This window comes from Naegleria fowleri (genome assembly GCF_008403515.1).
Source record: "Naegleria fowleri strain ATCC 30894 chromosome Unknown tig4, whole genome shotgun sequence".
In the NCBI taxonomy this organism is placed as follows: Eukaryota; Heterolobosea; class Eutetramitea; order Acrasida; family Naegleriidae; genus Naegleria; species Naegleria fowleri.
In genome coordinates this window covers 777,240-804,074 of record NW_025407936.1, presented here as the reverse complement: position 1 = coordinate 804,074, position 26,835 = coordinate 777,240, and the positions used below count along the sequence as shown (strand labels likewise).

General features: G+C 35.7%; 19 protein-coding genes across 19 annotated transcripts; 6 read left to right on the top strand and 13 right to left on the bottom strand.

The window, feature by feature from the left end:
* Positions 1-22: 22 nt before the first annotated feature.
* Positions 23-1,534, bottom strand: FDP41_007948 (uncharacterized protein; the record flags this gene model as incomplete). Its single annotated transcript, XM_044711748.1, has 1 exon — positions 23-1,534. The coding sequence occupies one exon, from the start codon at positions 1,532-1,534 to the stop codon at positions 23-25; it is 1,512 nt and encodes a 503-aa protein (XP_044568746.1).
* Positions 1,535-1,890: 356 nt separating this feature from the next.
* FDP41_007947 (uncharacterized protein) lies at positions 1,891-2,985 on the bottom strand (the record flags this gene model as incomplete). The annotated part of the gene is made up of 1 exon (XM_044711747.1): positions 1,891-2,985. One exon carries the CDS (start codon positions 2,983-2,985, stop codon positions 1,891-1,893), a length of 1,095 nt encoding a protein of 364 aa, XP_044568745.1.
* A 226-nt stretch (positions 2,986-3,211) lies between these two features.
* On the bottom strand, positions 3,212-5,131 carry FDP41_007946 (uncharacterized protein; the record flags this gene model as incomplete). Its single annotated transcript, XM_044711746.1, has 1 exon — positions 3,212-5,131. The coding sequence occupies one exon, from the start codon at positions 5,129-5,131 to the stop codon at positions 3,212-3,214; it is 1,920 nt and encodes a 639-aa protein (XP_044568744.1).
* A 513-nt stretch (positions 5,132-5,644) lies between these two features.
* FDP41_007945 (uncharacterized protein) lies at positions 5,645-6,862 on the top strand (the record flags this gene model as incomplete). The annotated part of the gene is made up of 2 exons (XM_044711745.1): positions 5,645-5,750; positions 5,808-6,862. 2 exons carry the CDS (start codon positions 5,645-5,647, stop codon positions 6,860-6,862), a joined length of 1,161 nt encoding a protein of 386 aa, XP_044568743.1.
* Positions 6,863-6,973: 111 nt separating this feature from the next.
* Positions 6,974-7,722, bottom strand: FDP41_007944 (uncharacterized protein; the record flags this gene model as incomplete). Its single annotated transcript, XM_044711744.1, has 2 exons — positions 6,974-7,423; positions 7,477-7,722. The coding sequence occupies 2 exons, from the start codon at positions 7,720-7,722 to the stop codon at positions 6,974-6,976; spliced, it is 696 nt and encodes a 231-aa protein (XP_044568742.1).
* Positions 7,723-7,948: 226 nt separating this feature from the next.
* On the bottom strand, positions 7,949-8,368 carry FDP41_007943 (uncharacterized protein; the record flags this gene model as incomplete). The annotated part of the gene is made up of 1 exon (XM_044711743.1): positions 7,949-8,368. The coding sequence occupies one exon, from the start codon at positions 8,366-8,368 to the stop codon at positions 7,949-7,951; it is 420 nt and encodes a 139-aa protein (XP_044568741.1).
* Positions 8,369-8,632: 264 nt separating this feature from the next.
* On the top strand, positions 8,633-9,031 carry FDP41_007942 (uncharacterized protein; the record flags this gene model as incomplete). Its single annotated transcript, XM_044711742.1, has 1 exon — positions 8,633-9,031. The coding sequence occupies one exon, from the start codon at positions 8,633-8,635 to the stop codon at positions 9,029-9,031; it is 399 nt and encodes a 132-aa protein (XP_044568740.1).
* Positions 9,032-9,200: 169 nt separating this feature from the next.
* FDP41_007941 (uncharacterized protein) lies at positions 9,201-10,211 on the bottom strand (the record flags this gene model as incomplete). Its single annotated transcript, XM_044711741.1, has 1 exon — positions 9,201-10,211. The coding sequence occupies one exon, from the start codon at positions 10,209-10,211 to the stop codon at positions 9,201-9,203; it is 1,011 nt and encodes a 336-aa protein (XP_044568739.1).
* Positions 10,212-10,947: 736 nt separating this feature from the next.
* On the bottom strand, positions 10,948-11,361 carry FDP41_007940 (uncharacterized protein; the record flags this gene model as incomplete). The annotated part of the gene is made up of 1 exon (XM_044711740.1): positions 10,948-11,361. The coding sequence occupies one exon, from the start codon at positions 11,359-11,361 to the stop codon at positions 10,948-10,950; it is 414 nt and encodes a 137-aa protein (XP_044568738.1).
* Positions 11,362-11,434: 73 nt separating this feature from the next.
* FDP41_007939 (uncharacterized protein) lies at positions 11,435-12,607 on the bottom strand (the record flags this gene model as incomplete). Its single annotated transcript, XM_044711738.1, has 2 exons — positions 11,435-11,721; positions 11,794-12,607. 2 exons carry the CDS (start codon positions 12,605-12,607, stop codon positions 11,435-11,437), a joined length of 1,101 nt encoding a protein of 366 aa, XP_044568737.1.
* Positions 12,608-12,690: 83 nt separating this feature from the next.
* On the top strand, positions 12,691-13,971 carry FDP41_007938 (uncharacterized protein; the record flags this gene model as incomplete). Its single annotated transcript, XM_044711737.1, has 1 exon — positions 12,691-13,971. One exon carries the CDS (start codon positions 12,691-12,693, stop codon positions 13,969-13,971), a length of 1,281 nt encoding a protein of 426 aa, XP_044568736.1.
* Positions 13,972-14,877: 906 nt separating this feature from the next.
* On the bottom strand, positions 14,878-16,590 carry FDP41_007937 (uncharacterized protein; the record flags this gene model as incomplete). Its single annotated transcript, XM_044711736.1, has 5 exons — positions 14,878-15,182; positions 15,410-15,656; positions 15,913-15,989; positions 16,229-16,250; positions 16,555-16,590. The coding sequence occupies 5 exons, from the start codon at positions 16,588-16,590 to the stop codon at positions 14,878-14,880; spliced, it is 687 nt and encodes a 228-aa protein (XP_044568735.1).
* A 165-nt stretch (positions 16,591-16,755) lies between these two features.
* On the top strand, positions 16,756-18,345 carry FDP41_007936 (uncharacterized protein; the record flags this gene model as incomplete). The annotated part of the gene is made up of 1 exon (XM_044711735.1): positions 16,756-18,345. One exon carries the CDS (start codon positions 16,756-16,758, stop codon positions 18,343-18,345), a length of 1,590 nt encoding a protein of 529 aa, XP_044568734.1.
* A 97-nt stretch (positions 18,346-18,442) lies between these two features.
* FDP41_007935 (uncharacterized protein) lies at positions 18,443-18,946 on the top strand (the record flags this gene model as incomplete). Its single annotated transcript, XM_044711734.1, has 1 exon — positions 18,443-18,946. The coding sequence occupies one exon, from the start codon at positions 18,443-18,445 to the stop codon at positions 18,944-18,946; it is 504 nt and encodes a 167-aa protein (XP_044568733.1).
* A 60-nt stretch (positions 18,947-19,006) lies between these two features.
* On the bottom strand, positions 19,007-19,506 carry FDP41_007934 (uncharacterized protein; the record flags this gene model as incomplete). Its single annotated transcript, XM_044711733.1, has 3 exons — positions 19,007-19,170; positions 19,287-19,382; positions 19,461-19,506. 3 exons carry the CDS (start codon positions 19,504-19,506, stop codon positions 19,007-19,009), a joined length of 306 nt encoding a protein of 101 aa, XP_044568732.1.
* Positions 19,507-19,567: 61 nt separating this feature from the next.
* FDP41_007933 (uncharacterized protein) lies at positions 19,568-21,046 on the bottom strand (the record flags this gene model as incomplete). The annotated part of the gene is made up of 1 exon (XM_044711732.1): positions 19,568-21,046. The coding sequence occupies one exon, from the start codon at positions 21,044-21,046 to the stop codon at positions 19,568-19,570; it is 1,479 nt and encodes a 492-aa protein (XP_044568731.1).
* A 767-nt stretch (positions 21,047-21,813) lies between these two features.
* Positions 21,814-24,491, top strand: FDP41_007932 (uncharacterized protein; the record flags this gene model as incomplete). The annotated part of the gene is made up of 6 exons (XM_044711731.1): positions 21,814-22,009; positions 22,099-22,650; positions 22,878-23,337; positions 23,471-23,799; positions 23,865-24,055; positions 24,117-24,491. The coding sequence occupies 6 exons, from the start codon at positions 21,814-21,816 to the stop codon at positions 24,489-24,491; spliced, it is 2,103 nt and encodes a 700-aa protein (XP_044568730.1).
* A 232-nt stretch (positions 24,492-24,723) lies between these two features.
* Positions 24,724-25,134, bottom strand: FDP41_007931 (uncharacterized protein; the record flags this gene model as incomplete). The annotated part of the gene is made up of 1 exon (XM_044711730.1): positions 24,724-25,134. The coding sequence occupies one exon, from the start codon at positions 25,132-25,134 to the stop codon at positions 24,724-24,726; it is 411 nt and encodes a 136-aa protein (XP_044568729.1).
* A 104-nt stretch (positions 25,135-25,238) lies between these two features.
* FDP41_007930 (uncharacterized protein) lies at positions 25,239-26,194 on the bottom strand (the record flags this gene model as incomplete). Its single annotated transcript, XM_044711729.1, has 2 exons — positions 25,239-25,902; positions 25,950-26,194. 2 exons carry the CDS (start codon positions 26,192-26,194, stop codon positions 25,239-25,241), a joined length of 909 nt encoding a protein of 302 aa, XP_044568728.1.
* Positions 26,195-26,835: the final 641 nt, after the last annotated feature.

Genomic DNA, 26,835 nt, shown 5'->3' with positions numbered 1-26,835 from the left:
AAGTTAGAATACAAACAATGTATTATTTGATGAGTAGAATTTCTTGGTCGTCAGCCGTTCGTATTTTCACCTTCTTTTTTTGAGCCTTATTGATTCCTAACATTTCACCATCACACACCAACTTAGATTGACTCTTATTTTTGATCATATTTCGTTTCTTCTGTTCTGCCCATTTGAGGTGAGGCTTATTCTGAACAGCAATTTGTTGTTCATCTGGACTTAGTACTTGAATCAAAGGAGCAGTGACGTCTATTTGAACTTCTTCCTTGAACACTTGCTTTCTGCGTCTCAATGGAGTGAGTACAATTCCATTTGGAGTGGTTAAAGAAGATGTTGCGAGAGTTTTCGAAATTGTGTCCGAGCCAACACACACTTGTCCAGAATTATTTTCATCATTGAAAGTGTTGTCAATGAAAGCTGTCACTGGCAAGGGTTGATTCGATTTTGGAGTGAGAGGAAAGGGAGAGGCAGGATTATGAAGAAGCAACTGATTATTGTTCGTTGCAGTAGAAGAGACAGAAAGGGAGAATGGTTGGGAGTTGTGGTGATGATTTTCTGTCATGGATGAAGAAGGAAAGGTGGTTGAGGAGGAGGAGGATGAAAGTACTGCATTCTCTGACTTTGTTGATTGTTTTGGATGGGTTTGAATATGAGAAACCACAAGATTTGATTGGTCATCATGGAAACCAGTCGTTTCTGCTCTTCTTTTCAATGCATCTGGTAGATTTTGCTCTTTCAAAACTCCTCGATGTGTCACGACACTCTTAATGACGCTTTGAGACGACACTGTGATGGTTTTTTGTGAAAGCTCTCGTTTTTTGTGACTCATTGTCGTTTTTGATGGCTTGTTGATTGAAATAGCTCCATTTAAGGTTTTCTTTTGTAAAATCTCATTAGCTGTTTTACCCAATGTTGAAGTCTTGAGTATGCTTTGATAAGCTTCTTCGATGGAATCCACATCACTGTCACATGTATAGCTTGGAGATGACTCATCACCTTCCTTGTTATGATTGCACCATTTGGAAGATGGTTCCTCCTTTTGATTCAAATTGGAACCGGATGAACAACTTTCATCACTGTTACTTGAATCCTCAGCAGAAGCAGCATCTTGAGATTTTACACTTTGGTCAGTAAATGACATTTCTTTTTGATATGGTGTTGAACAAGATCCAATTTCAATTTGAAGAGACATTCTTAATGTGTGTTGATGTTTCCTCTTGTTGTCAAGTTGATCCTTGTTGTTGTTTTGGCTGGTTTGTGAAGGTCGAGCGGAAGAAGGAGATGAAGAAAGATCAGAAAGTGTTCTCTTAACGGCACACATGGATTCTAAATCTTTCGATTCATCACCATGATGAGGATACTTTTTTCGAACACTGGTTCGATTGGGTTCCGATTGAGCTTTGCCACTTGATACTCGGGATGAAAAATTAGTGATTTGAGAACGTTTCTTGTTGGAAGAAGATTTGGGTGGTGATGGTGTCGTTGGATTCGACTCTGTAGTGGCAGCAGAGGAACGGCTCAAGATTGCCCCCATTCTTTAAGCATGTTTAAATTAATTCGATACGTAATTATGAGGAGAATCGATAAATTCACCTTGATGTCAACCTGTCAGAGATAATTCAGTGGAAAAAACTCATAGCTCTCCAAATGAAATGCGAAGTGGAGATAATGCGGGCAATACGAATCTTTACGACTCGAGTCAGTCGGGCAAAGTAGAAATGGTTCTTAAGATTTGATAAACACTATTTCTCGTTTTCAAAATTAAACATCATGAATAAATTATATCAAAATGTAATGTATTCAAATTAAACTGAATGGTCGTTCAAAAGATGAAGATTCATGTTTTTACAAGAAGTGTCTTTAATTGTGTCCCATGTTGATTACAAGTTATTACATTTCCACCAACCATAACAACATAAAAAACAAACCCATCATCCAAATGGTGGGACAACCTCTCCACTCGACGCTTTCATTGACTCGAGAGGATGATTTCATTCCTCCTCCTTTTTGAGAAGAAGAAACTTGAGGTTGAGTTGGAGATGATGATTTCTCAATCACAAGATCTGATGGAAATGCATTGTAAAATTGAATACTTGCATTCACAAAAGCAATGACATTGGCATGTCCAGATGGAAGTGCCCATGATGTATCACCTGAAATTAATTCAATGTTCACTTGAAAATCCTTATTCCATTTTTGGAACATGGTGAAGGTTTGATTCCAATAATTTTTGTTGCTCACCAAAGTAGCAGATTCCAAATAAATGGTTCTTAGTTTTCCTTTAAGCTTGTTTAAATCGGTAATAAATTCTTGTTGTGTTGCGTCGTTCAAAATGACAGAATTATCCCAAACGTAGAGATCTCGTTTTGGACCTGTCAATGGTTGAGTGAAATTTTGTGTGAAATTTTTGTACCACTTGTAATCATGAACACAAACTCCTTCATAAGAAGCATTCCCAGCAAATACGTTTTCAATTAAAGTCAAATCATTTTCCAATTCTTGTGAAAACTTTCCAAAATAAGTAGCTGTCGGTTCCGATGGCAGGTACATGGTCTCAATACCAACCACGACTTTTGTTCCAACTGTTAGAGCGTATTGTACTTCAGAATTTGCATCTCGAATGGCTCGTGTTCCTGAATTCACATAATCCATGATCATGAGATTGGCCTTGTCTTGAATAAATTCACTCAATTTTTTAGTCACACCATTTCGAGTGTGTGAAATTCCATCAAACCATCTAGGAGTAGCAAATCGAAGAGGAATGGGAGGATTGAGAGCTTTCAATTTATCGATCATGTCCAAGTAGTTGGCTGTTTGTGTTTGATTTTGAGACCATTCGGGCAAGGTGTATGGTTCCACGTCGAGTTGGATGGCTTTCACAGTTTTTGAAGAGGATGCAGCAAGGCAACTCGTGAAAGATGACGGTGGCAGTCTTGACATCAACATGAACAGAAAGGATAACAAAAGGAAAGACAATCTTGACATTTTTTTTGGTAGTTTCAAAGACATGATGATGATCATGGTAAATAAGGAAACTTGAAACTGAAATGCCGCCTTAGGAATAAAGTGGTCTTATCACCATTTGTGTGTCCTGTGAGTGTTGGATTACTAGCTTTGTTCCCAAAGTTATGTCATAGTTTTTTTAGAATACTTTTCTTTGGTCTGAAATGAGTTTAAATTGCTTGGAATAAGTTCGTGGTGGTGAAACTTGTCAAACTTGATCGACGGATGGTGAAGGAGTTGAATCATTTGAAGGTTGTTGTGGCTGTATCTGTTTTGATTTATGCTTCGAAGCAATATCTCCACCATGATTAATCTTTTCCTTGCTTGTTCTGTTCTGCTTGTTGTCTTTAAACCAATTACAAAGTAAAATATCACTAACAGAGGTACTGTAATGTTTGGAAATTTCGACATCGTTTGCTAGAATGTAAGTAATGAAGAGTAAAATTATAGAACTTGTGACATCAATGAACGGAGATCTGTACAGACCGACATAAATTCCAAACAAATCCCAAGTGTCAATATATGTTGGCAGAAAAACAGCTGCAGCTAGGAAGGACACAATGAGTACCAAGTTGAAAAGTACCATCTTTTTCGTGAATTTCAATTCTGAAATGTTTTTCTGGGAATGTCTCAACTTTTTAAAGATGATCCAACTGTAAGCACTGAACACAACTATTAAAATGTTCGGACAAACAATCATGCAAATGGCAGCAACAGCGAATAATGGAAAGGTTCCTTCTAAAATAATGCAACCAATAGCTCCTACGATCAGTGTAACTATGTTGAATGCATACATGGCTGCTAATATTATCAAATTTCTTCGAGAGAGAGTTCTTTTTGTCGTTGACGAGTCCAATAAATCAACAATGTGTCCCCAATGAACTAGAAGAGAAATATAAGCGAATGAAAAGCACCAAATTGCTATCGATCTGAAACATCCCATTAAGAGGTCAGATCCAATTGCGTCAAAGAAAAATCTAAAATTCCAAATAAAAAGAATAAAGTTTTCCAAAAGTATCAACAATACAGAGCACAGTAGAAATAGTAAAATAGTAGGCCTCAAGTCTGAGTATAGTAATTCCTCGAAGATTATTTTCCAAACAATATTTGGAAGGAAGGTAGAGGTTGCTTGGTTTGCAATTAAAGATTTAAGCCTGGAGGAAATGATTTCTTGTTTCGTGAGAGCAAGTGGAATAATAATGTACACTATGAAAAGTATTAAATTAATGGAAAATAAAAAAAAGATTACTATAGGTGAACCAATGTACTTGTAAGGAAGAAGAAAGGTATAGTACGCATCTGCACATTGGAATGAAAACTTTTCCCCCCATTCATTTCTACACCAACACATCACTGGATTCACCGTTTCTGAAACAAAGAGAATATTGTATAAATGAAGAGTATTGTCTAAAGTTGTTTTTGAATGATTTGATAAATAAATACTACTATAATAAACTCCAGGTTGAAAGAATCTCCAATCTAAAATTCCAACGTTAAAATTCAGTGTATTGAAGGAGCTGTTTGAAATAATGGTATCGATGGATTGCAGGTTGATTTTGTGATTACAGTGTTTAAGCATTGATGTTTGTAATGATTCATAACTTGGAAATTTTGACTGACATTGGCCATGGTTGTTCATGGATATTGCATTTCTGAATGCTTGAGAATGAAAATTGTCACAATGAATGCAAAAATTAATCATTCTGAAATATTGCATTCGAAATGTGGAATTATTCATGAGGTTAATGGTTAAATTAAAACAAACATTGGAATCAATAGAACAATCACAAAAGTAATCAACACAAATCGAGTGGTCCAAAATAGATGATGAATTTTGTATCGGAATATCAAATCTTGGGTCAATATTATTCATACTCTTGATTAGATTGCTTGAATCACACAAATCAATTTTCGTATTATCCAACACAAATTGAACCACATAATAGCTTTGGCTAATTCTATTGGTGTATGAAATATCCCTATTTTCAGGATATGGAAGAGTAGTCAATACGAGCCCTCTTGATAAGTCATTCAATGGTTTCGCCTGCAACAGTACACTGAAACATGTAAAGACGCTCGTTACGAGCACCGTTAGCTCTGCAATTCCTATTGTTTTTTGCTTCATCATGAGAGAATTTAAGAGAGAGAGAGTAATTTGTTTTTGATCGTGAAAAATCCATCAGAATCGTGTACCAGAATGGTGAGTACTATTGTCCTCTCGCCTGCTAATAGTCGCGAAGAGATAACATCTGTACAGTTTCGGACGACCTTGAAAATTTCAAACAGCACTGGTGAGTTGTTTGTCTGGACAAATGGGTTTGTCTCCTGATGATCTGAAATAATCTTTTTCTCTCCAAATCGGTTTGGAAATATTCTACAACGTGATCACTCATTTCATTTCAGATTTGAATTCCTCAATATTATATATATGTTATACGGGTCATCATTTCTGTATCGAATATTTCCGAAAATCATATCATTATACAACATAAGATCTCCCCCAGTTAATACGTATACGCATATAACATCGTGGGAGAAAAATTTTTGTCAGAAGGAAAAGTAATCTCTTCTTTTGATGATGAAGGACAAAAAAGGCTTGACATCCTTTTTTTAACGTGCGTTTGTTTGGCCATTTTGAAAAATGAAACAACAACCGCCACAGCAAGGGACCACTTTGGCCAGTGGTAGCTCATCATCATCCTCATCTTCAGTGGCGAGTCGTTCCTCCTTGTCCCGAAATCACACAGGTGAGTCATAATTATTGAATTTCATGAATAGGATTCGAAGGTTGTGGAATCTTGTAGGATGGTTTGATGATGCTCAAAATTGTATTTTGGAAGAGGTCATTAGGCAAAATAACGGAAAGCCTTTTACCATACAGGAAACGGAACAGGCACAAGAATTAATGAAATTACTTTCTACAAGTGCAGATACGAAAGGAATTAAATTTTCATCAACAGCTCTTCATTATCAATACTATCAAAGCAAATTTAAAAAGAGAGCTCTGTTGATGTATCAAGTATTGATGAGCGTGTGGAATACTGAGTTTGTGACAAATTTCAAAAAGAAAAATAATGCATTCAATGAAAGAACAATTTATGAAAGAGTGAATCAAATGTTGGAAAAGAAGAAAGGACAGTGGAGTTTGAGGGAGTTTTCTGAGCTAGCGACCTTGACATTGATTCTAAGTACAAGGTCTACATCGAGTGCTATAAAAATGACGAATATTTCAGATCAAAATGATGACGAGTTGGATGTTGCGAGAAGTCCTTGTCTGTTAACTATTCCAGTAATGAGAGAGTTTACTGAGGTCAATATATCCTCTGAAGCAAGGCATCTTCGAATTGCTAGTCTTGGAGGAGGTCCAGGAAATGATGGTGCAGCGTTTGTCGTGTTGAAAGAAACATTACTTTCTAAATTGTTTGAAAAAGGCACAATCATTGAGTCAGATTTGTATGATTTGGAAAAAAATTGGAAAAATTATCTTGAAAAACTGCAAGAGATTACAAAAGATAGCCTAGTTTTGAATTTTAACAGATGTGACGTAACAAAATCTTTAGAAAACTCCCTAAATAGAGCACTGAAAGATAGAATTGTTGAATATGACATTTTCTTATTCAGTTATGTCTGTAATGAAACATCGCATCTGACAAAACAATCGGAAGGTTTATTTTTCAAGGAACTTTTTACATATTCTAAACCTTTTTCCATTTTCATTTTCACCGATGTGATTGAACATGCCAAGAAAGCCCTGCTGTATATTGAAGATTTGACAAGAAAAGTGAACTCAAAATTTGTGACCTTCCATCTTTCATCAAATCAAGCACAAGTAATGCTGGTGATCAAGTGCAGTGTTTAATAGAATATAATTGAAGGTTTTGTTCTTGATCATTCTCCAGGCACACCTTACTGCTTAAACAATGGAAGAAAGGTGACACTGTGTTTGTTTATTACTACAACAACAACAGCATTATTCCAAACATTTGGTTAACATTTGGAAGAAAGGGATTGCCTTTGGATCTTTAAAGACTAACTGCTTAAAAGTTTCAAGTTCCACCTCAATAGGTTTAAATAAACCGCACTTTTTACAACGAATCGTTCTCCACTCAATTTGTACGGAATCATTATTGCATGAATCGCTTGTACTGACTTCAATAACTCTACCATTACGAGTGGAAGTGGTGTTGACTCTGGTTTTTGTGTCCCTAGTGAGATTGATCAAGACAAGATAGGGAGTGGGTTCAAAATCATGAGGATGGCAGTTATGAATCGATTGAACTGGAACTGGATAATTTGTTTGAGATGGGTAGACATTTCCAGTGGTTTCTAATCGAACAAGAATTTTCTCATTTTCCAATTGCAGAGCTTTAGAATTTCCATTAAGAAGTTGTAAATATTCATCAATCTCATCAATGGACATCTTTCAGAAAATGATCCATTCATTAAAACACAACAAATGCAGCAATAACCTACTCTTTTTGTTTCACCACATGTCTGACAAGTTAAAACTACCAAATATATTTGCCCACTCACTTGACATGAAGATTTCAATCTTTCCTTTGAGTGATGTTGAGAATATTCGCGAATTTTCTGAATTCCAAACCAACGACTGGAATTTGACCATGTTTCTTTATCGATGGCCACCATTCTTTCTTCTTCCTTTTCATAGTGTCTAACGATCACAATTTCATGTGTTGGAGCAAATTGATGAATGTGCATTTTTTTTGTTGTGACATTCTTTCACGTTTATGACAGGAATGTCAATTGTGACACCCAAAAATAAATTTCAATTCGAAATGAGCTGGCTCAGCTAGAATGAAAGGTGGTTACAAGTTTGGTTGCTCTTGTTGAATAGCATCTTTTCGTTTTGTATAATGGCATTGGTTCTTGATGTATTTCAATGCCTCAATACCCGATGATCCATGTTGACTTTTTTAGAGACAGATCAGTAAAAGGCAGATTTATTTACCAAATCAATCTCATTCAATTGTTGTTTCTCTGCACGTTCTTCCAACTCTAATAAAGCCTCTTTCACGATTTCCATTGGAGGCACAGTCGTACCTCCACATTGAGTACAAAACATGATGGGAATAGAGACAGTTCCTCCCTTAAATGATACCTCTGTATTCATGGACTCTTTCATTCCCATATCCACTGAAATGTTCTTTGAATGATTTACTCCCAAATCACACACGTTCATTACTTTCAAATTGATTTTTGTGGAAATGGACTTTTCTGTCTTTTTCCACATTTCAATGTTGTATTCTTGTTTGGCAGCTCCATAAGAGAAAGTGGCCAAAGGTTCTTTCGCAAACATCAATTTGTGCCTGCCATCCGTAGAACAAGGGCATCTTCCAAGAACCATTGTTGTTGATGTTTTTTTTCGCTTTGATTTCTCTCAACATTGCATCATGAGAATAAAAGTGAGGTCTTCAGAGGACATGGACTATAAATACTATTCGAACACGATTTGGCCAAAACTGGGAACTCACCAAGATGTGAATAAGATCGTGAATGTGAACGCGAACTCGACCAACCATATAAAAACCAATACATCCTTTAGATTATGTTTACATTCAAAAAAAACAAACCACTAACAACCGCAACAACAAGTGACACACCAACTGAAATGGATTTATGGGGTGAATTGAGAAAATTTGAAAAGCACGTCATTCTACCAGTGGCTCATACAGTTAGAGAGCCATTTCATCAATTAGAAAAACATGCGATTCGTCCAGTCGCTCATGCCATCACTGGAAAGAAGAGAGAAACTGTGACTGTCCGTGTGGTCAACTCTCAAACGGAAACGATTGCAACCCTTCAAGTGGATGTTCCAGAAAATTCAACTCTTTCCACTGCTGCAGAGGTTCCTTCATGTACTTCTCCACAAGATCATCATTTAGTACCTTGTGAAAATGTTGTAACCGTGTTTCCACAAGTGAATGTAAGACCTCAGCCAATGGTAAATTGTGTACTAAATGTGGAAGGTTCTTCCCTGATGATCAATGATTGGAATCATGTAATATAGGTAATTTAACATTAATAAATGAACGTTGATGCAAACTCAATTCCACCAATATCTCTATCCAATCCCTTAAAACAACATTTCGTAACTATAGTAGTGTTAAACAGATGCAATGTTTAATAGAATATATATTTAGGGAAGATTAAGTTCTTGATCATTCTCCATGCACACCTTATTGCTTAAACAATTGAAGAGAGGTGACAGTGGCATGATTCAAACTATTGCTTCCAAAGCGTTGTGCAACTAAATTCAAATGCAAGCCTTTTGGATTGAAAACTTTCTCATTCTGTTCCTTCACAATATTTGGAATTTGAATCTTTTCAGCATTTTCACTACATGGCTTGACAGTCACATAGTAAATGACAATCAAGTAAATGAGAAGGAAGGGTAACGCGATAAGAAAAGGAATTCCCAACAAGGGAGCAGAAATAAGAATAGTCCAATACAATGGACAAGTAATCTGCTTGTAGAAAGTATTCAAGGACTCTTCTGTTTGTGCATTCATTCTACTGATAAGATTCTTCCATTCATCAGCGGACAATCCAAATTGTTGAGATATTGTTTCTGGTAGAAAGACATCAAAGAAACGACACTCCTTATTAAAGGTGGTTTTTGTTTCATATAATTTAACAGGAGAAGCTAGAGGTTGATTGCTGGGTGGTAATTGGACTCTTTCTGAAATGACTTTCAATTCATAACTTTCTAAAGGGACTCCAAAAGTGTTGTTTTGAAGTGAAACATCCAATGCAAGCCATGCTCCATGCGATTTAAAATTCATATTGGCTTCATCCACCACTGCTTGCAACTTGCCTCTCAACTCCTTCTCTCTTTGTTTCTTCCAAAAGAGTTCATCCAAACTAAAGTAAATCAAAATACCCACTAATGGAATGAGTCCAATCGAGAGAATGGCACAAATGGTTAAAATGGTTTGTTTTCTCTCCTCAACGGCATAATAATCCATGAGGATTTGGTCCAACTTTTGGCAGCACTTGGAATAGACATCTTGTGAAGCTCCATGATATTGAAGAAATTGAGCAGGTAAAGTGCTTGAAGTGGAGAATTTACTCAAGGAGTGAGAGTATTGGGATTGAAAAGCAAGAGTGATAGGAGCCATCTTGGAAGCCCCCGAGAGAAGAGAAGAAGCCTCTGAGAAACCAGCAACTTGCGAACCAGTTTGCATCATGGTGATGATGATGATGATGGAGCTTGTGTGTGTGATATTTTTTCCGCGTTCAATCAACAGCGAGGACGGAGAAATTATATCCATTTTTGTCAAGTTCACAAGTGCCTATATTCGAAGATTCAGAACTTTTTAAATTTGAAAAATACTCCTTATTCATTTTCTCATGAGAGTTCACCTGTTCTTTTTTGTTTTACCAAATCTCCTCGCATTGTTCCCGATTGACCAAGCGAAGGTGCGTGGAAAATGACGATGTTTTGTAAACAGCTGTTAATGTTGCTGGATTTTCTCCGAGGTTTTTTTTTGGTCGTAGAGCAAAACATCATATGATGTTTCAAGAGGTAATTTGTAGTGTGGAGGTGGGAACAGGAAAATTGATGTTGCATGAAGATGAGTCCAGTTGCAACATGATCACTAGTGATCCTGAGAATTCATCTTCACAACCTCTTCTACCACTAGCACCATCTGTTATCTTGAAGAGTGGTGATTCTTGTATCACTTATCTCATGTATTTACTCGTCACGCGGAGCAATCTGAAATTGGATTTAGAAAACAAAGAACTGCAAATTAGAGACTTGTCAAATTCAATTTTTAAGTATTCAAGAATTAATCGAATTTGCCAATGTAATTCGAAAGATGGGCATGGATATCAAGAAAATTAAATCCAATAAAAGGTAGAATTGTTAATTAATTGTAGTTTACAGGTCATGCGAGCATCTGGATTTGTCCTTACTAGGACTTATAAATTTTTCATACCAAACTCAAATTCTTCCTTTTGCCTTGCCATCATTTCTCTAATTTGATCATTCACATCTTTTTCCTTTGTTTCAAATAGACTTGCAATCAATTGAGGTAATGAAAAGTACCCGAGCTGATCTCCAACAATTAAAATCACAATAATAATAATAATCATGATTACGAAGCTAAAAATTCCCGTTTTAGCATTTTCCCATCGGTAATACGAAATTTCTTCATCAAGCTTTTTAATTCGTTCTTCAGTTTTTTCTACTTGTTGTTGTAAATTACTAATTTTTGTAGCATTATTTTCAGTGTCTGGCATATTTTCTAATTCTTCTTTTAACTTGGATAGTGTTGATTTCATTTCCGATTGTTTTTCAACAAGTTTTTCCAAAGTCGCAGCAATGTTTGTCATTTTTTTTGAAACACACGAATAATAATTGCATCTGTCATCATCAAAAGACAATCTTCTTCAACACGTAAAGCTTTTATTTCTCGTTCTGTTGAAGCTTTTGTTGCTTTTCAATAAATTCTTGTAAATTTTGAGCATTTTCGACTGAAAAGAAATCAGATGGTACTCCAGAATACATTTTGCAACTTGGTCGCATTACTCCTTCGTTATTTTCAACAATGTTGACCACCAATTCCTTAGAGTCTGAAGATAAATGTCCAGATTTAAAAGAATTGAATAGTAATGGGCTAGTTGGAGGGCCAAATACATTAAAGTCAACAATAAACACAGCACCTGTTCGACTAATATATAAATCAACAGTGTCTGTATGTAAGAATAAATGTGTAAATAAATCAAAATAAATAAACAATATGTTAAATTATTTCTAATACTTACATTGAGAGAGAGGGAATGAGTTCTTGATATACTTTTCCCAAAATGTCACTAACTTTTCAGTAATGCTTTCCCTGTCAACTACAAGGAATTTATAGAAATTAGAAATGTCTCTCTGAGAAATTCCAATCAATGACCTATCCTTAACAAAGCATCTAAACTCCATAGAAGGATTCACGTCATACCATTTTCTTAACGCTAAAACACGCTTAATCTCATTCTCAGGCTTGTAATCCAAACAGTTATTATAGGCTTTCTGAATATCATGTGTGACAAACGATGAGCTCTTTAACACTAGAAAAACATCCTCAATTGATTTACATCGCAATAGTGATGATTCAGAAAGCATCCAATTGGCATCCTTTGGAGCACTCCAATTTAGTTTGGGGAAAACTTCTTCAAACTCATCTAAAGCATCCGCTATTTGCAATTGCAATGCTGTAAATTCGGGAACCTCGTTCTCTTCATCCTGCTCATCACTATTGGCATACTTTTCTCGTTCTTCGTCGCTATCGCTCTCAAAATTTGGAACAACTTTTTTAGTATCCACAGATGCTGGTAATACTACTCCATCTTGTTTTAAATATTCAATAAAGTCATCTTCAAGCTTGATTATTTTGGTCAGTATAGTAATTCTTTTCGGAGTGATTTGCGGATTTGTTTTTCCATCATACAAATAATACCAATTAGAAATTGAACATTGATTCACCTCATCCATTGCTAAACAAGGCTCGATGTTTTCTTCCTCGTCAAATTCCAAATTTAAGTCATCATCATGGCTTGATGCATGTTCGCTCGAGTTGGCATTGCAGGACATTTTTTTGTGTATTCAATTTAAAAAACAATTAAAATTTGAAAATTTCATTCAAAAAATATTTTTCTAAACAACTCTGCAGAAAGATGCCTCCTCCTCAACAACAACTTGTAAAGCAAATAATGAAAACAGGGGCGATTAATATGCTATTTAAGAATGGAAAAAGAATACAAGAATTTGATGCATCAACCAATGCTTCGGACTTTCTTTTGAATTTTCCAAGAGGAGCTTATACGACTATGAGAACACTCCATAGACATTCCATATTTCAACTTAAATTTCATATTCATCGATTAATATACAGTACAACAAAGATGATTGCTGATGAGCTTTTGGATATTAGTCAGAAATCTCCAAATTCCGAGCAGTTGATTGAAAATTATTTAAACATTGCCAAGGAAAATCATAGAATCGGTGCCTATCCACTTTCGTTGATGACTTCTGTCGATAATTGCAACAATGAAACACATGAATTGTTTCTCGAAGAAGCAATAAGAATTTTATCTCAAGACATTTGCGAATATTATAAGAGTGTTGATGGCATGGATGAAATGGAAATATGTACAGAAACTTGCCCAACTGTTCCAATGGACGAGCTAAAAATTACATTGCTTTTGGTTTGGTATCATCAAATCTCATCATCAGAAGATAACTCCTTTGAAAACGAAGTGAAAATTTCAACAACCTTCGATTTATATTCTCACATTACAAAACTTGGAGAAAGACCTTCAAAACCAGTGCTTGTCGACATTTTGCCTGGCAGCAGATGTCATCTTGGAAATGCAAAAGATAGCATTTGGATTACTGAACGAAATGCAATGATAGACCGTAAATCGAAAGGCTCCAATGAGGTGATCATGTGTGAGAGTGACGGAATCGTAAGAGAAGGCCTTAGCTCCAATTTTTTCATCGTTGACTCTTCAAATCGAGTGGTTACTGCTAAAGAAGGAATTCTATTTGGAAGCGTGCGTGGATTGTTAATTCCAACCAAGGATCAAGCTGAGAACATTATGGAAAATACAGGAACTCAAAATGACTCCTCTGATACTGTGCTTAAATCTGACGAGTATTGTGAAGAAACCCCCAACTTGGCAGATATTTTGGCATGGAAAGAAGCTTTTATCACAAGCACCTCAAGACTTGTTTTACCAATCAAGACCATGAACATTGCAAAAGAATGCATTGATGAAATTCTTCCTCGTGAAAAATCTCAAGAAATTAAGCAAAGTGGAAGGCTTCAAGATTGTGGAACGTATTACTCTTTTACTTTTGAGAGTACACAATTTTCAGAGAATTTAAATCGGTTACTGATAAGCAAAATGCAAACAATGAGCATTAAGGTGGTGACCTCCGATTCATGCCATTGATCAAGCTTGCAACAATCGATTTTTAGAGCTTGCATAAAAGCTCAAACTTTATCATCCATTTGTTGCATTTCTTGTGCAATGTAAATCATGGGAACCTTGTTTACATTTGTTTTCATTTACAATAATTGGTTCAATACTTGTACTTGTTGCAGATGACCTAGGTAGCGACCCTATGCTCAAATCATCATCCACCTTTGATTTAGTGTCCGCAAATTGTGATGACAGTTTCATCATTCTCCTCACTCTTGAAAATTGCTTCACTCCAGAAATGCATAAAATAATTCCAGCAAAAAGAAGACAAGGACCAAATGAACCCAAAATGATGGGAGCCAACAAAGGGATACAATATTGCTCCTTCCTACAAAATACATAGAAAATTCCTAAAAGAATGGCCAAAATGGCTCCGATGAACCCCAAAATAAGAAAAACACATCCTGTGATGATCGTTGAGAGTGGATGAGAATAAGGTCCGTCTCGAATGGTGGAAACGCCCGCTATTCTACTATGGTACAGCATTGAGAGTGGTTTTTTATCTTGAAGAATGCAATCTCCTTCTAATTTCGTGGTGACGAATTAGTTTGGACAATTGTCAAATTGGGAGAACCGATAATATTTCAGAGTTCGGTAGTTCAACAAAGATAGAATGTTGCTTTCATTAGTGGCCACAGATGTGATCTTTGCTATCCAGACAGTTTCGTTGTCCAGAACTTGAGCTCGTTCACGAGTGGTGGATCAGCAATGCAATAAATTGTGTGATCTGGCACATTCTTCAATGCAATGATTGAGAAGGAGCATTGCTACCGAATACTTCATGCAAAAGGCACTTACCGATAATGGAAAGGAATTGATTGAGAAAATATTTACTCATTATCTTTACAAAATATTTAAAAATTTATATTCAAAAGTTTACATTAAGATACAACAACCTTCATTTTTATCTCCTCTTGAACCTGTGTTTTGATTTTGTGTAGAAGTTGCATTCTTGTTCGTAGTGTTTGAAGAATTTCCTTCAAGGTCTGATTTCTGAAGAATTCCCTGATATAGTAATCCAGCTTCACTTGCTTTTTTGAATACTTCTGTTATTCCTTGTTGTGTTTTACCACTGCACATACAGAATGCATAGGCACCTAGCTTTTTGGCTAGAGATTCTCCTTCTTCTTTGGTGACTGGTTTTTCACCATTGTCTTCAAGTTTTTTAAGAATTTCAGGTTCTGTGATGAGTGTGTGTTGAACGAATCGTTTGGATTAAAAAAATGGTGAAATAAAGTGTTCGGTTGTTGTGAATCCATTCATCATCATGGATAATATTTCATGGTTCATTAGAATTTCACAAAGCCAAAAATTTCACAAAAAGAGTCCACACGTGTTATGAATAAATTGTAAGTTAATTTGACATTCATTAAAACCACTTGATGTCTTCAATAATTCCAATACTTACCTGAAACGCAATCCAATTTCGTTCCACACAACACAAATGGCACATCTTTGGAGAACGTTTTAATTTCCTTAATCCAATGTGATTCCACATTCTCAAAACTTGATCTACTGATCAGTGAGAAACAAATTAGAAAAACATGAGTTCCCGGAAAAGCGAGAGGACGCATTTGTTCATAGTCGTCTTGACCAGCTGTGTCCCAAAGCCCAAGTGACACGTGAATATTCTTATTGTAAACCATTGTGCAAGTCTGTGAGTAGAAGTGACAATATTTCACACCACACACACGAAGGATGATATTAACGTGACAAGTAATTGTGTGTATTTTGAATATTTGTAAATGAAGTGTAAAGACGTATGAATATTATTTCATTGTCATCATCATCATTGAAAAGTACATTATGTTTGAAAATGTTATCATCATGTGATGATATTCACACAAATTGTTTCCATATAGAATATATATTTCCAAATTCAATTCTAAACAACAACAATTCCACACTTACATAATTATCAAAAACAGTTGGCACATAGTCTTCTGGGAATTTATCAAGAGCATATGACATGAGGAGAGATGTTTTACCTATTGTTAGTTGTCATCAAGAAAGAATCATCACAATGAGAAATGAGAACATGAATGTTGGTGTGAGAGAGAATTTTCATTAGAAACACCATCATGGCCATAATAATAATTATTATTATCGTTATTCATAGAAGTTGTTGTGATGACGATGGTGATTGATTATAAGTAAAAAAGTGAAAAGTAATAATAGTGTTGATGTTATTGTTGTTGAAATGTCAATTGTTTTTTTCATTACTTACCAACTGCTCCATCTCCAACCGTCTATTCATTGGTTCATCATGTTTGATGGAGTATAAATACAATGAAAGGATAGTGAATGATTCGATATGACACATTCAAAAGAATTCAAAAGGATTATATACAGGACATAAGAAACAAAGTGATGGTGGCGAGACATGAAAATGATTATTGACAGCAGTCACCGGACAGATTTGGAAAATTCCGAAGACCATGAAACACACGATAGAGAGGTCATGATGATGAATGTGTGAAATAGAGAAACAAAATGATAGTCATCATCATTATTGTCATTCATTATTAGACTCACAACTCTCTTGTTACCTACCATCAATTTGACACTTTCCATGCGTGGCTGACTCATTTTTTTTCGTAGTGCTGTCAAATGTCTTGTGAAATTGGAACATGACAAAAGGAAGAAAAGCCAAGGTGATGATGAAGATCACTAATCTCACAACCAGGCAATAAGGAACAAACAAATATTGTCATCCAACAAGAAAGAAAATAATTGGAAATTGAAATTAAAAAAATGAAACATCGATTCAAATTTTTCATTCCTAGTACAACCACAACTCAATCGAGAACATCATCATCATTCAAGCCTTGTTTGCATTTTAAAAATTCTCTCATACGGAATGAACAATATTTAACTCAATGCAATGATCGGAAATGTTATTCAATGATATCCATTGATAACATACCGTACACCTACCAAGTACAACCATCTTCTCATGCTCATTTGATGAAAGAAGACGAAATTGCACCTGGATTTACTTTGGAAGAGTTCAAACAAAGACATTATAATTTATTTAATTTAATGAAAGAAAATTCTGTATTGATTTTAGGATCAAGAAAAGAATATTTCATGTCTCCAAATGTTAGATATCCCTATAAGCAGGACTCTAGTTTTTATTATTTAAGTGGTGTGAGCGAACCAGATTGCTTTTTAGTGTTCAAGAAGACAGGATCTGGAAATTCAATAACTTTATATGTGAGAGAAAAAAGCAAAAAGGAATTCTTTCATGGGGTTGTCAATGGAGTTCAATCATTGCAAAATCTTTGGGGAGATTATCTTCAAGTAAAGCAAGTGAAAGCATTTATAAGAGATTTACAGTCACTTGTTAAAAACTTCAACACGCTTTACTATGATCCTGACTATGATGAAAGATTGTCACAAATAATTGTCGAGAGTGGAGGAGGAATTGAATTCTTTAAAGGCCCTATGCAAAAGTACAAAATTTTCTATCCTGAAAGTTTAATTGCCACTCTTAGGAGCATTAAATCCAAGGCAGAAATTGATCTCACAAAACGATGTGCACACATCAGTGCTCAAGCTTTTATTGAGCTGATGAAACAGATTAGGCCTGGAATGTCTGAAGCACATGCAGAAGCCATCTTAGAGTTTCAATGTAAAATGAGAGGAGCACAGAGACTTGGTTATCCACCTGTAGTTGCCTCTGGGGATAGAGCAAATATCATACACTATCTTACCAATAATCACATTATGGAAGATGGAGACTTGATTAGAATTGATGGAGCTGCTGAATATTATGGATACATGAATGATATAACACGAACATTTCCTGTGAATGGTAAATTCACACCGATTCAGAAAATGCTCTATCAAGTTGTGTTGGATATTCAAAAGAAATGCATCAATTATCTGAAAAAGCACTTAACAGAAACGATAACGATTAATTCTTTCCATGACTACTCTATGTATCTCACTCAGGATGCATTAGCTGAACATTTTAATATTGGTTTGGGTTATGGGAAAAACAATGCTGAGTCATGTCAACTCATTGAAGAGGTTCTGTATCCTCACATGATTGGTCACGCTACAGGAATGAACATCCATGAAGATGTTCCAGGAAGAGACGACAAATTGGGTCCTGGAATGATCATCACTTGTGAACCAGGAATTTACTTTTCAAAACAAGTGAAGAATTACATACCTAATCCTCAATTGCATGGACTTGGTGTTCAAATTGAAGATGACATTTTACTCACAGAAAATGGTATAGAAATTCTCACACATGAAACACCGAAAGAGGTCGAAGAAATCGAACATATTATGAGCATTAGTAGCAAGACACCGTCAATTCCGTTTTCGTTTTAATCCACACTGGCGCCTCATTGTAAACTATTTTTATTTGGTTGACCAAAATTTTCATAAATTCTTGTTGAAAAAAAATACGCCAAAACTATCCTTCATCATGCCTGCAAAAGCCACCAAGACCCAAGTCAAGAAGGAAATTGCTGAACCAAAGACCTCTCAACAAGTTGAGAAGAAGAGAGAGCAAGCAAAGAAGAATCTTTCCAAGATCACCAAGAGAGGAAAGGGAGTCAGATCCCACAAGGTCTGGACTTCTGTTACTTTCAGAAGACCAAAGACTCTCAGATTGGCCAAGAAGCCAAAGTATGTGAGAAAGTCCATTGCCGGAACTAACGACCTCGATACCTATCAAATTCTCCAATATCCACCAACTCTCCAAAATCCAAAGGTTTCCAAGGCTATTGAAGATAACAACACCATCGCTTTCGTTGTTGACTTGAAGGCAAACAAGAAGAACATCAAGAAGGCTTTCGAGGAATTGTGCAAGACAAAGGTCCAAAGCGTTAGAACTCAAATTACTGCTAAGGGAAGAAAGTTGGCTTTGATCAAACTCCCATCATCAGTTGAAGCAGTCGATATTGCCACTCAAATTGGCTTGTGCTAAATCATAATTATATTAAAAAATCATTAATTCAATTTTTGTGGTTTTTGAGGTTTATGTTTCTTAGAATCGTACGTCTTCATTCAACTCCTCTTCTGGAGGTTCTGTGAGTCCAGGAGCAAGAATTGCAACATTGTTTCCATTTAAGATAAGGGAAGGAAGCTTGGTTTCTTTCCGAGAGCCATCCACGCTATAGGAGTATTCCGTGACATTGTCTAGAATCATGTCTTATAATTGGACGAATATTCAAGCATCACAATGATTCATGGTCACAATTATGTTCAAACAAGAACAGTGTGTTGTTAATCCAATAATAAAATCATCACATGTTTGATTTACATACTAATATAATCATCAAATCCTCTAAGCGTTCCTACCAGTTCTTTATCATCTTTCATCAAGACAAATATCGATGATCCGATACATTTATCAATCAATTCTAATCATATGAATGAATTATAATAATTTTTCTCCGTGTTACATAATCCATCCCGATCACGACCATTATTTTACTTGCCTAAAGGTTGAACCACTGGAATTGACGGTTGCTGTTGTTCTGTCATTTTTTTGACTGTCACATTCCACAACACACGTGAAGGTTTCGTTTTGACAAAGTCAAAGGATTTATTGATCAACTTCATCATCGACTTGCATTGTACCCTCTTTTGATGGATACTTGGATTTATGCTGAGGAAGAATTCCAGTTGGATTATTAAGAGCCTTAACAATTTCCACACTCATCGCTGAATTTTGTTTGTGCGTCTTGCAGACCTGTTTGAGTTGTTGTTTTTGTTCCTTACTCAACTTGGATCCATAATAGGTGGCAAAGGCAAGAAGTGTTTGATACCAAATGTTATGAATATTGGAGGCCTCTGGTGAGATATTTAAAAATCGAGTAAAGTATGAAACAACCCCTTGAATCACTTGAGTTGGAAGAACATATCTCTTATCTAAAAACACCTTAATAAACATGCAATTAGTGTTGGAATAGTTGAGAGATGCAATTTTCAAAAGAGCAGCTGCAGAGTGCATTACTGGAATTGTCATCTTTTTCAGAATTCCTCCAATAATATGAGCTTCCTTAACAGTACATTTTCCATCTTCACATAAAGGTATGATGAATCCTTTAAACAAGGCAGCAGGTCTCCATGTAGCTTTGATAATAGATTGATAAAGATGATGGTTTAACTTGAGTTGCTTACGGGACACAAAGTGAGAAGTAGGGCCAGATTTCTTCTTATTTGAAGTCAAAATGTCATTTCTCACTCTTGGCAATAAGATCATATTCAAAAATCGTTGTGTGATAAAGTCATTTCCTTGAGAAACAAATAGCTTTGTGGCTTTGTATACTGATTGGGTGGACCATTTGTCTGGTTGTGTTAAATAGAGAATTTCTTCCCAATTGGAGAGAGTTGGGATAATAGCAAATACCTTTGGTAATTTTCCAGATCGATACTTTTTCAGAATTGTTCCCAAAGCTCTATAAGATGCAACAACTTTCTTGTGCAACTTTTCTTCCAAAGTCTTTTCATCAAATTGAAGAGACGAAACCAAAGTTGGATCTGTTTTAGCTTGTTGTGATTGTTCCTTTTCCTTGATTTTTTGTAAAATAACATCGGAGATGTTAATGGGTTCTCTGTGTTCATCATCTTCTTTGTCTCCTAAAAAGAAATTCAATGCATTCTCATCTTCTTCTTCTAATTCAATTTCTACATATTCTGGTACTGATTTTTTCTTATTGTTTTTTGTTGTTAATGTTGATGTTGGTACTTCCAAAATTGAACTAACTTGTTCATCATCATCATCATCCATTTCAAACTCGGCCTGTTGTTTCTTTACCACATTTTCAATTCTTTGTGTTGTTTTAGCATCAAGAAAATCTTCTTCTGCTTCCTCATCGCTATCATCAGCTTTATAATCATCTCCGACAATCTTTACTTTCGAACCCAAAGTTCTCTTTTGAATTCTTTTAAGAGCTTTTCTTTGATTGTTGTTGTTTTCTTGTCCTCCTTCTTCATTATCTAAATATTCTGTATGAAGAGGCTTTCCTTGTCGTTCCTTGATGAGTTTCTTGATGCGAGAAGAAGAAACGTCCTTTGGCATGTTGTAGGTATTTTTCTTTTCAACAATTCAAAAATTATTTGAACTTTTAATATCTTTGTTTGCCAAAGTATTCTATCATCTGTTGAAAATGTTAACAAGAAGAATACAGCAATGATAGAATACAGCAGAAATAAAGATCAAATTCAATTTTAGATTATAATACGAATATGATTCATATTTATTATTGTAATTCCTATCATTCATTGACTGACGAAAGAGAGAGAGAAGAAGGCACTTCAGAAAGTCTCGTTCATTCATGGATGTCCCACTTCTGCAACAAGCCTTTCATGCTCTCGGAAGAGAGAATTTCGTATCACCTCTCAGAGTGAGTGGGAGAGAACTCTTGACTCAGAATGTCTATGTTCTGAGTCAAGAATTCTCTCATGATGATCACAACACGGTGTTGTGTTTTCATTAATATCCAATGCGCCTTTGGTGATGGACAATGTTGATATTTCATGTTCATACCCATAAAGCATTGTGAAGAAAGAAGAACAGGAAAAAACGAGCAAAATGTATGTGATCATGAGAGGTGATGAAGCTCTCTCTCTCTTCTGAGCAATCCAAGCAAGTTGAGTGCGGGCCGATCATACCTTTTACTGGTTCATCATGGTGCCTCTTCTCTCTCTTTCGTTTCAATTTTTTGGTTGCTTTCAATCGTCTCATGTGCAAGTTTCAGATGAAAAAATTAAAACGAAAATTGAAATAATAATGATCATCATCAGCTCGAGAATAACGACCTTCAGTAAACCATCCTTACAAAAAAAATGATGATGGATCAAGCAAAGCCTTCATCTCCATCACAAGGGTTCCGATTACCCACCACTCATAATTCGTGGAATACGGCCAAACCAGCCAATAGTAGCTGGAGGGAATTACGTTCATTATCGGGACTTCATGATAACGGAACCAATTCATCAAAATCATTACTCAGAACAGATATTTCAATTGATGACAGTTCCTGTATTTGTGTAAATCAAGAAAATAATTTTGTAATTCAAGGAGGAACAAGCGGACGATTTCAATCGATCAAAGCTCTACAAAAACAAAAGTTGATGCGAAACAATTTTCAAGTACCACAACAGTACTCGATAAGAAGGATTCAACAAATCCAGCTGCAAATGTTTTTTCACCTACTTTCACTGGAAGATTTCCTGGACCAATCCATTGCATGGATATGCATCACGATCTCCTTCTTGTCGGAAGTACAAATGGAGATTGTTTTTTAAAAACATTCGATGTGACAACAGAGAAGAATAATTGTTTGTTAGATATTTCTCCCAATAATGTTGTTAAGTGTAGAACATTTTCTCACCCAAAACTCAAAAAAACAGACGCCCTGCTGACTGTACCATCTCCAGAACAATACACTTTTAGCACAAAAATTAATAACGTTCAAATTCAACCATGTGAACAACCAACCACGTTCCATACTATTGAGAACAATAGGTTACATGTTTGGTCATTTGAGAAAGAGGATGCTCCAATTCAAACAATACAAGGATCAAGAAGTCCACTTTGGTGTAGCTCATGGTCAGTCCACAATAATAATCTTATTCTGATTGGAGGCGTTAGCAAATCTGTAAAACTATTAGATATCAGAAGTATGTCAACCTCAAACACTAAAGAAAGCATGCAATTTTCTCATGGAGATACCGTCACTGATGTAAAATGGAATCCTCTTCTTCCTCACTGGTTTGCAAGTTGCTCAACAGATGGGTTAATTTATATTTGGGATCAAAGATATGCAAATGAACCTATGAAGATATTAGAAGGACATAACAATATTGTTAAAAAGTGGCCTGGTCTCATTCGCATGTTGAAATTTTAGCTAGCGGAGGAGCTGATCATTGTGTAAAATTGTGGAGCTTAAGACTTGAACCACATCATGTATTATCCACATTGGATAAGGGCTACTTTACTGACTCCATTGTTGGCTTGCATTTTTCTTATACTCAACCAAATCAATTCTTTGCTCAGTCTGCAAGTGGAGAATTAATAGCAGTTTCTATAAGCCCTGAACAAATTAATTCTCTTGTTCAACATCGATTAGAGGATGAGAAAACACAGGCTGAAAACGAGGCCATCTCAAACATTGAAACGTTAATTTATCATAGAAACCTAAATCAAGCGTTCCTCGAAGTGGAAAAAATAGCTACAAAATTGAAAGAGCAGAACAAACTTGAAAAAGCGTTAAAATTGTTAGACCTCTGCAAAGTTAGAACAGTGTCTGAGAATGTAAAAAGTAACAATCCTAAAGCTAGATTTAAGAAAGAACTGGAAGATTTTTCGTATTATATCCCTCCTAATATATCCATCCTGAAGTATAAAAACCAGACGAAAAAAGAATTGAAGATTTAGTATTGAATTGTAAAATACTTCGATTCGTACAGAAAAATGAATTTATGGAAATTGCTGCATTAGAAAAAAGGTGACCGAGCTCATCAAGACAGATAGTCAAAGAATTGAAATTTCCACAATTAAGGACGTTATTAATCTGTATTTAGCACATGACTATCGAAGAGGAATGACTCTTGCAATAGACATTGCTGAGATATTCCGAAAGGATGGCGAAAAGTTTACCGAGTATATGAATATCGTGAAGGAAGTTCTCAGTCCAACCATATTTGAAGTCACTCACAATCAAGCTCTTCGAGAAAGTGGCTATAGAAGTTTAGCAAAGGCTTTTCAAAATCAAGATTACATCATTGAGCAGCTGAAACTCCAAAGAGATGTTTTTGTGCTTTATGGGAGTTTTCTGACAGTTCTTCCTCGATTATCAAATTTGTTGGAGACACATATTTGGATATTATTTCAGTGGCAGTCCTTAGGGCTTATTTGAATGCTTTATTGTGCCAACAACTCTATGACAAGTTTTTTATTGTATGCACAAAGTTGCTCCAAAAGATTCAAGGATATGACATTGCTGTTATTGTGCGTGACTTGATGAAAAATGTAGCATTTGCAGACTTGATGAAATTATTGAATTCTGAGATTTTAAATAGTGAGGTAAGTGATCAACCCATCGATTGACTTCTAAATAGTTGTCATACCATTTATCTAACTATAGTTCCTAAACACCATTGAGACAAAATCCTCTATATCTGCAGCTCGGTCCTTTCCTGCTGCAAAGTGTTTGGATTTCATCATTCAAACCAAGCAGACAGTATTCGCTGTAATTCGTATTACCATGTTTTGCCCAGTACTTCCTTCCTATATGAATACCATAATTCAAGCAACCATCCAAAAGTTAGTGGTGATGTACGAGTTTGCATTTGAACAAATCGGTAAATCAGTTCAGCATCAAAATCAAGGCAGAAAGTTCGCAGAAGAAATCCTCAAACGATTCGAGCTGAAGAAACTTGCTTCGAAGGATGATTTGCCTGACCATCAAGCAGAAATAGTTAAATTACTTCCAATTCTTGAAGAATTTTTGAAGAACTAAGGAACAATAAATTTAGCTCCATTTGAATTTTTAGATCTTTCCGTTGTTCCACTTGTGTACGATCTATAAATTGAGATGAGATGCGTTGGCAATGTTCCTTTTTTCCTGGACTTGGACATAACTGAAATGGATTTGTCTGCCATTTCCTTTTCTTCGTCGAAAGATAAAACTTCTTTTTTTCTTCCTCTTCTTCTTGTCCCCAGTGTCTTTGAAGTTTGACAGAATTGAATTCTCAGTAGTGTCCAGCAAGCTTTGAACATTGAATACCTTTTTCTCGATGATGGATTGAATCGTTTGTAGTTGCTGCTCGTCTGACACTATGTGAATCTAAAGTTGATTTTGGGGAATATTCAAACGAGTTCTTTTCAGCCTCAGGAATGTTAGCGAAATTTGTGTTCCACATGGATAATGCCTGTAAAACAGAGATTGAGGGCTTTTCTTCCTCCACATTCTTTTTAATATTCTTAGCAGTATTTCTTGCACTTTCAATCATTTCTTCTTTTGCTTCCAAAAGCTTGCCTAGCTTTCTGGGTGTTAAATCGATGTCCACATGCTTAAGGGTTAAAGCTCGAGACCTCCATTTTTCCATTTCGTTAAGAGAAGTTTTGTATTTTTCTGTCATTCTGGCCAGTTCAGAGGACATGACATCCAGTTCTGTGTGCAATATTTCGTTATCAGCATTTACAGTTTTAGTTTCATAAATATCCTCTTCCAATAGTCTGATTTTTTCTTGCTCTTTAAGAAGTTTCATTTGCAGGTCTCTAATTGTTTCTTCTTTTTCAACAGCTCTTGTTCTAGACCTTGCTTTTCTTTTCTCAATTTTTCGTTATGGGAGAGTGTTAATATTACTTGGTCTAAGAAGAGCGAAATATCTGAAGGTGGGCGATTTGCTGTTATCTCTTTGAAAATTCCACTTTGCAAAATTGTTTCCCAAACAGTATCATTCTTTTGAGAACAATCAAAATGCAGCGACATTTCAGATAGCTTCTCATTGAAGTCCAACTCTAATTGCTTTTTCCATTTTTCCAGCTCGGCAGCTGATGTTTGTGATTCAATGTTCTTGACCTGTGCCATCTTTTCTAATTGTGAATGCAAACTCTTCACTATTGTTCTTAATTCTGCATTTTCTTTTTCATAGAATTTATAAATGTTCATCTCGCTTTCCAATTTGCTTTTTTCGATTGTCAAAGTCTTAATTCTAAATTCGTCCTCCATTTGTTTCGTTTTCATTTCCTCTGCAAACATGTCGAATTCTTGCTTTGATATCACTCGCAGCTTTCTTACTTCTTTTTTTAAATCCTTCACTAAAGCTTCTCTCTGTTCTGCTGCTTTTTGTAAAAATTCAATAGCGCTTTGTTGTTCTTCTAATTTGTCTTTAAGAGAATTGTTTTCCGCTCGGAGTGATTCAAATCTTTTAAATTATTGATCTCAGCAAATGAAAAACTTCTGAATACATACTCTGACACTACTTCCTTCACTGATGTTTTCTTTCTAATGGATTCAGCTTTTGATGACACTTTTGATCTCGGAGATGAGGCTGTTGAACTTCTCACTTTAGCTTTTCCTGTTGAGGGATGTGATTCCTGACGTCTTGCTGGATTCAAATCATCAAGAACAACCTCTTGTATCTCCATTGCACCTGGCGACACGGAGAGGTTGGCTTGATTTGCCAATAACGAAGAGGAAGGTCGGCTTGGATGCATTTTATTCGTTGAGGGTAACGTCTTAAAATGGCGGGTTTGGCACGTTTTAAAAAAACAAATCTACGATTTAAAAATCTCGTTCATTTTTCAATAGGGTCCCGCTGAAGCAGGTGTTTGATTGGACTGCATCGGCTCATTTCATCCTATTCCACGTTGTTGTATTTTTAAATATTAATATTGTATCTATTACTACGATACGACAACAATGTACAGAAGTATTCAGAGTCGACCCTTAGATGTCATATTCTCCGGATCATCAAAGGAAAGAATTAAAGGACAAAATCAAATCGTGTATGGCATAGGAGAGTCTACACCGAGCCCTCCTAAACGGCCCAGTTCATTCTCCTCTCAGAGAACAAAAAATTCGTTCAAAAAAACTCAACCCTTTGACACACATTCTTTTGATGCAAACAACAGTTTTAGCAGTAATGATTTGCTTTCATCGATCCGAAGTGCGATGTCAAAGGATGCCAATATCACGGCAAAATCATTGGAACCTTCATTCGAAAAAGCAATATCGCTGGTTACCGATAAATACTCTTCGGACATGATAGAAAGACATTTGTTCGAATTTAGAAAAATATTAGGCCAAAGAGAAATCGGTTTCTTTGTTGATGAGAAAGACGATTTAGTTTTTTTTT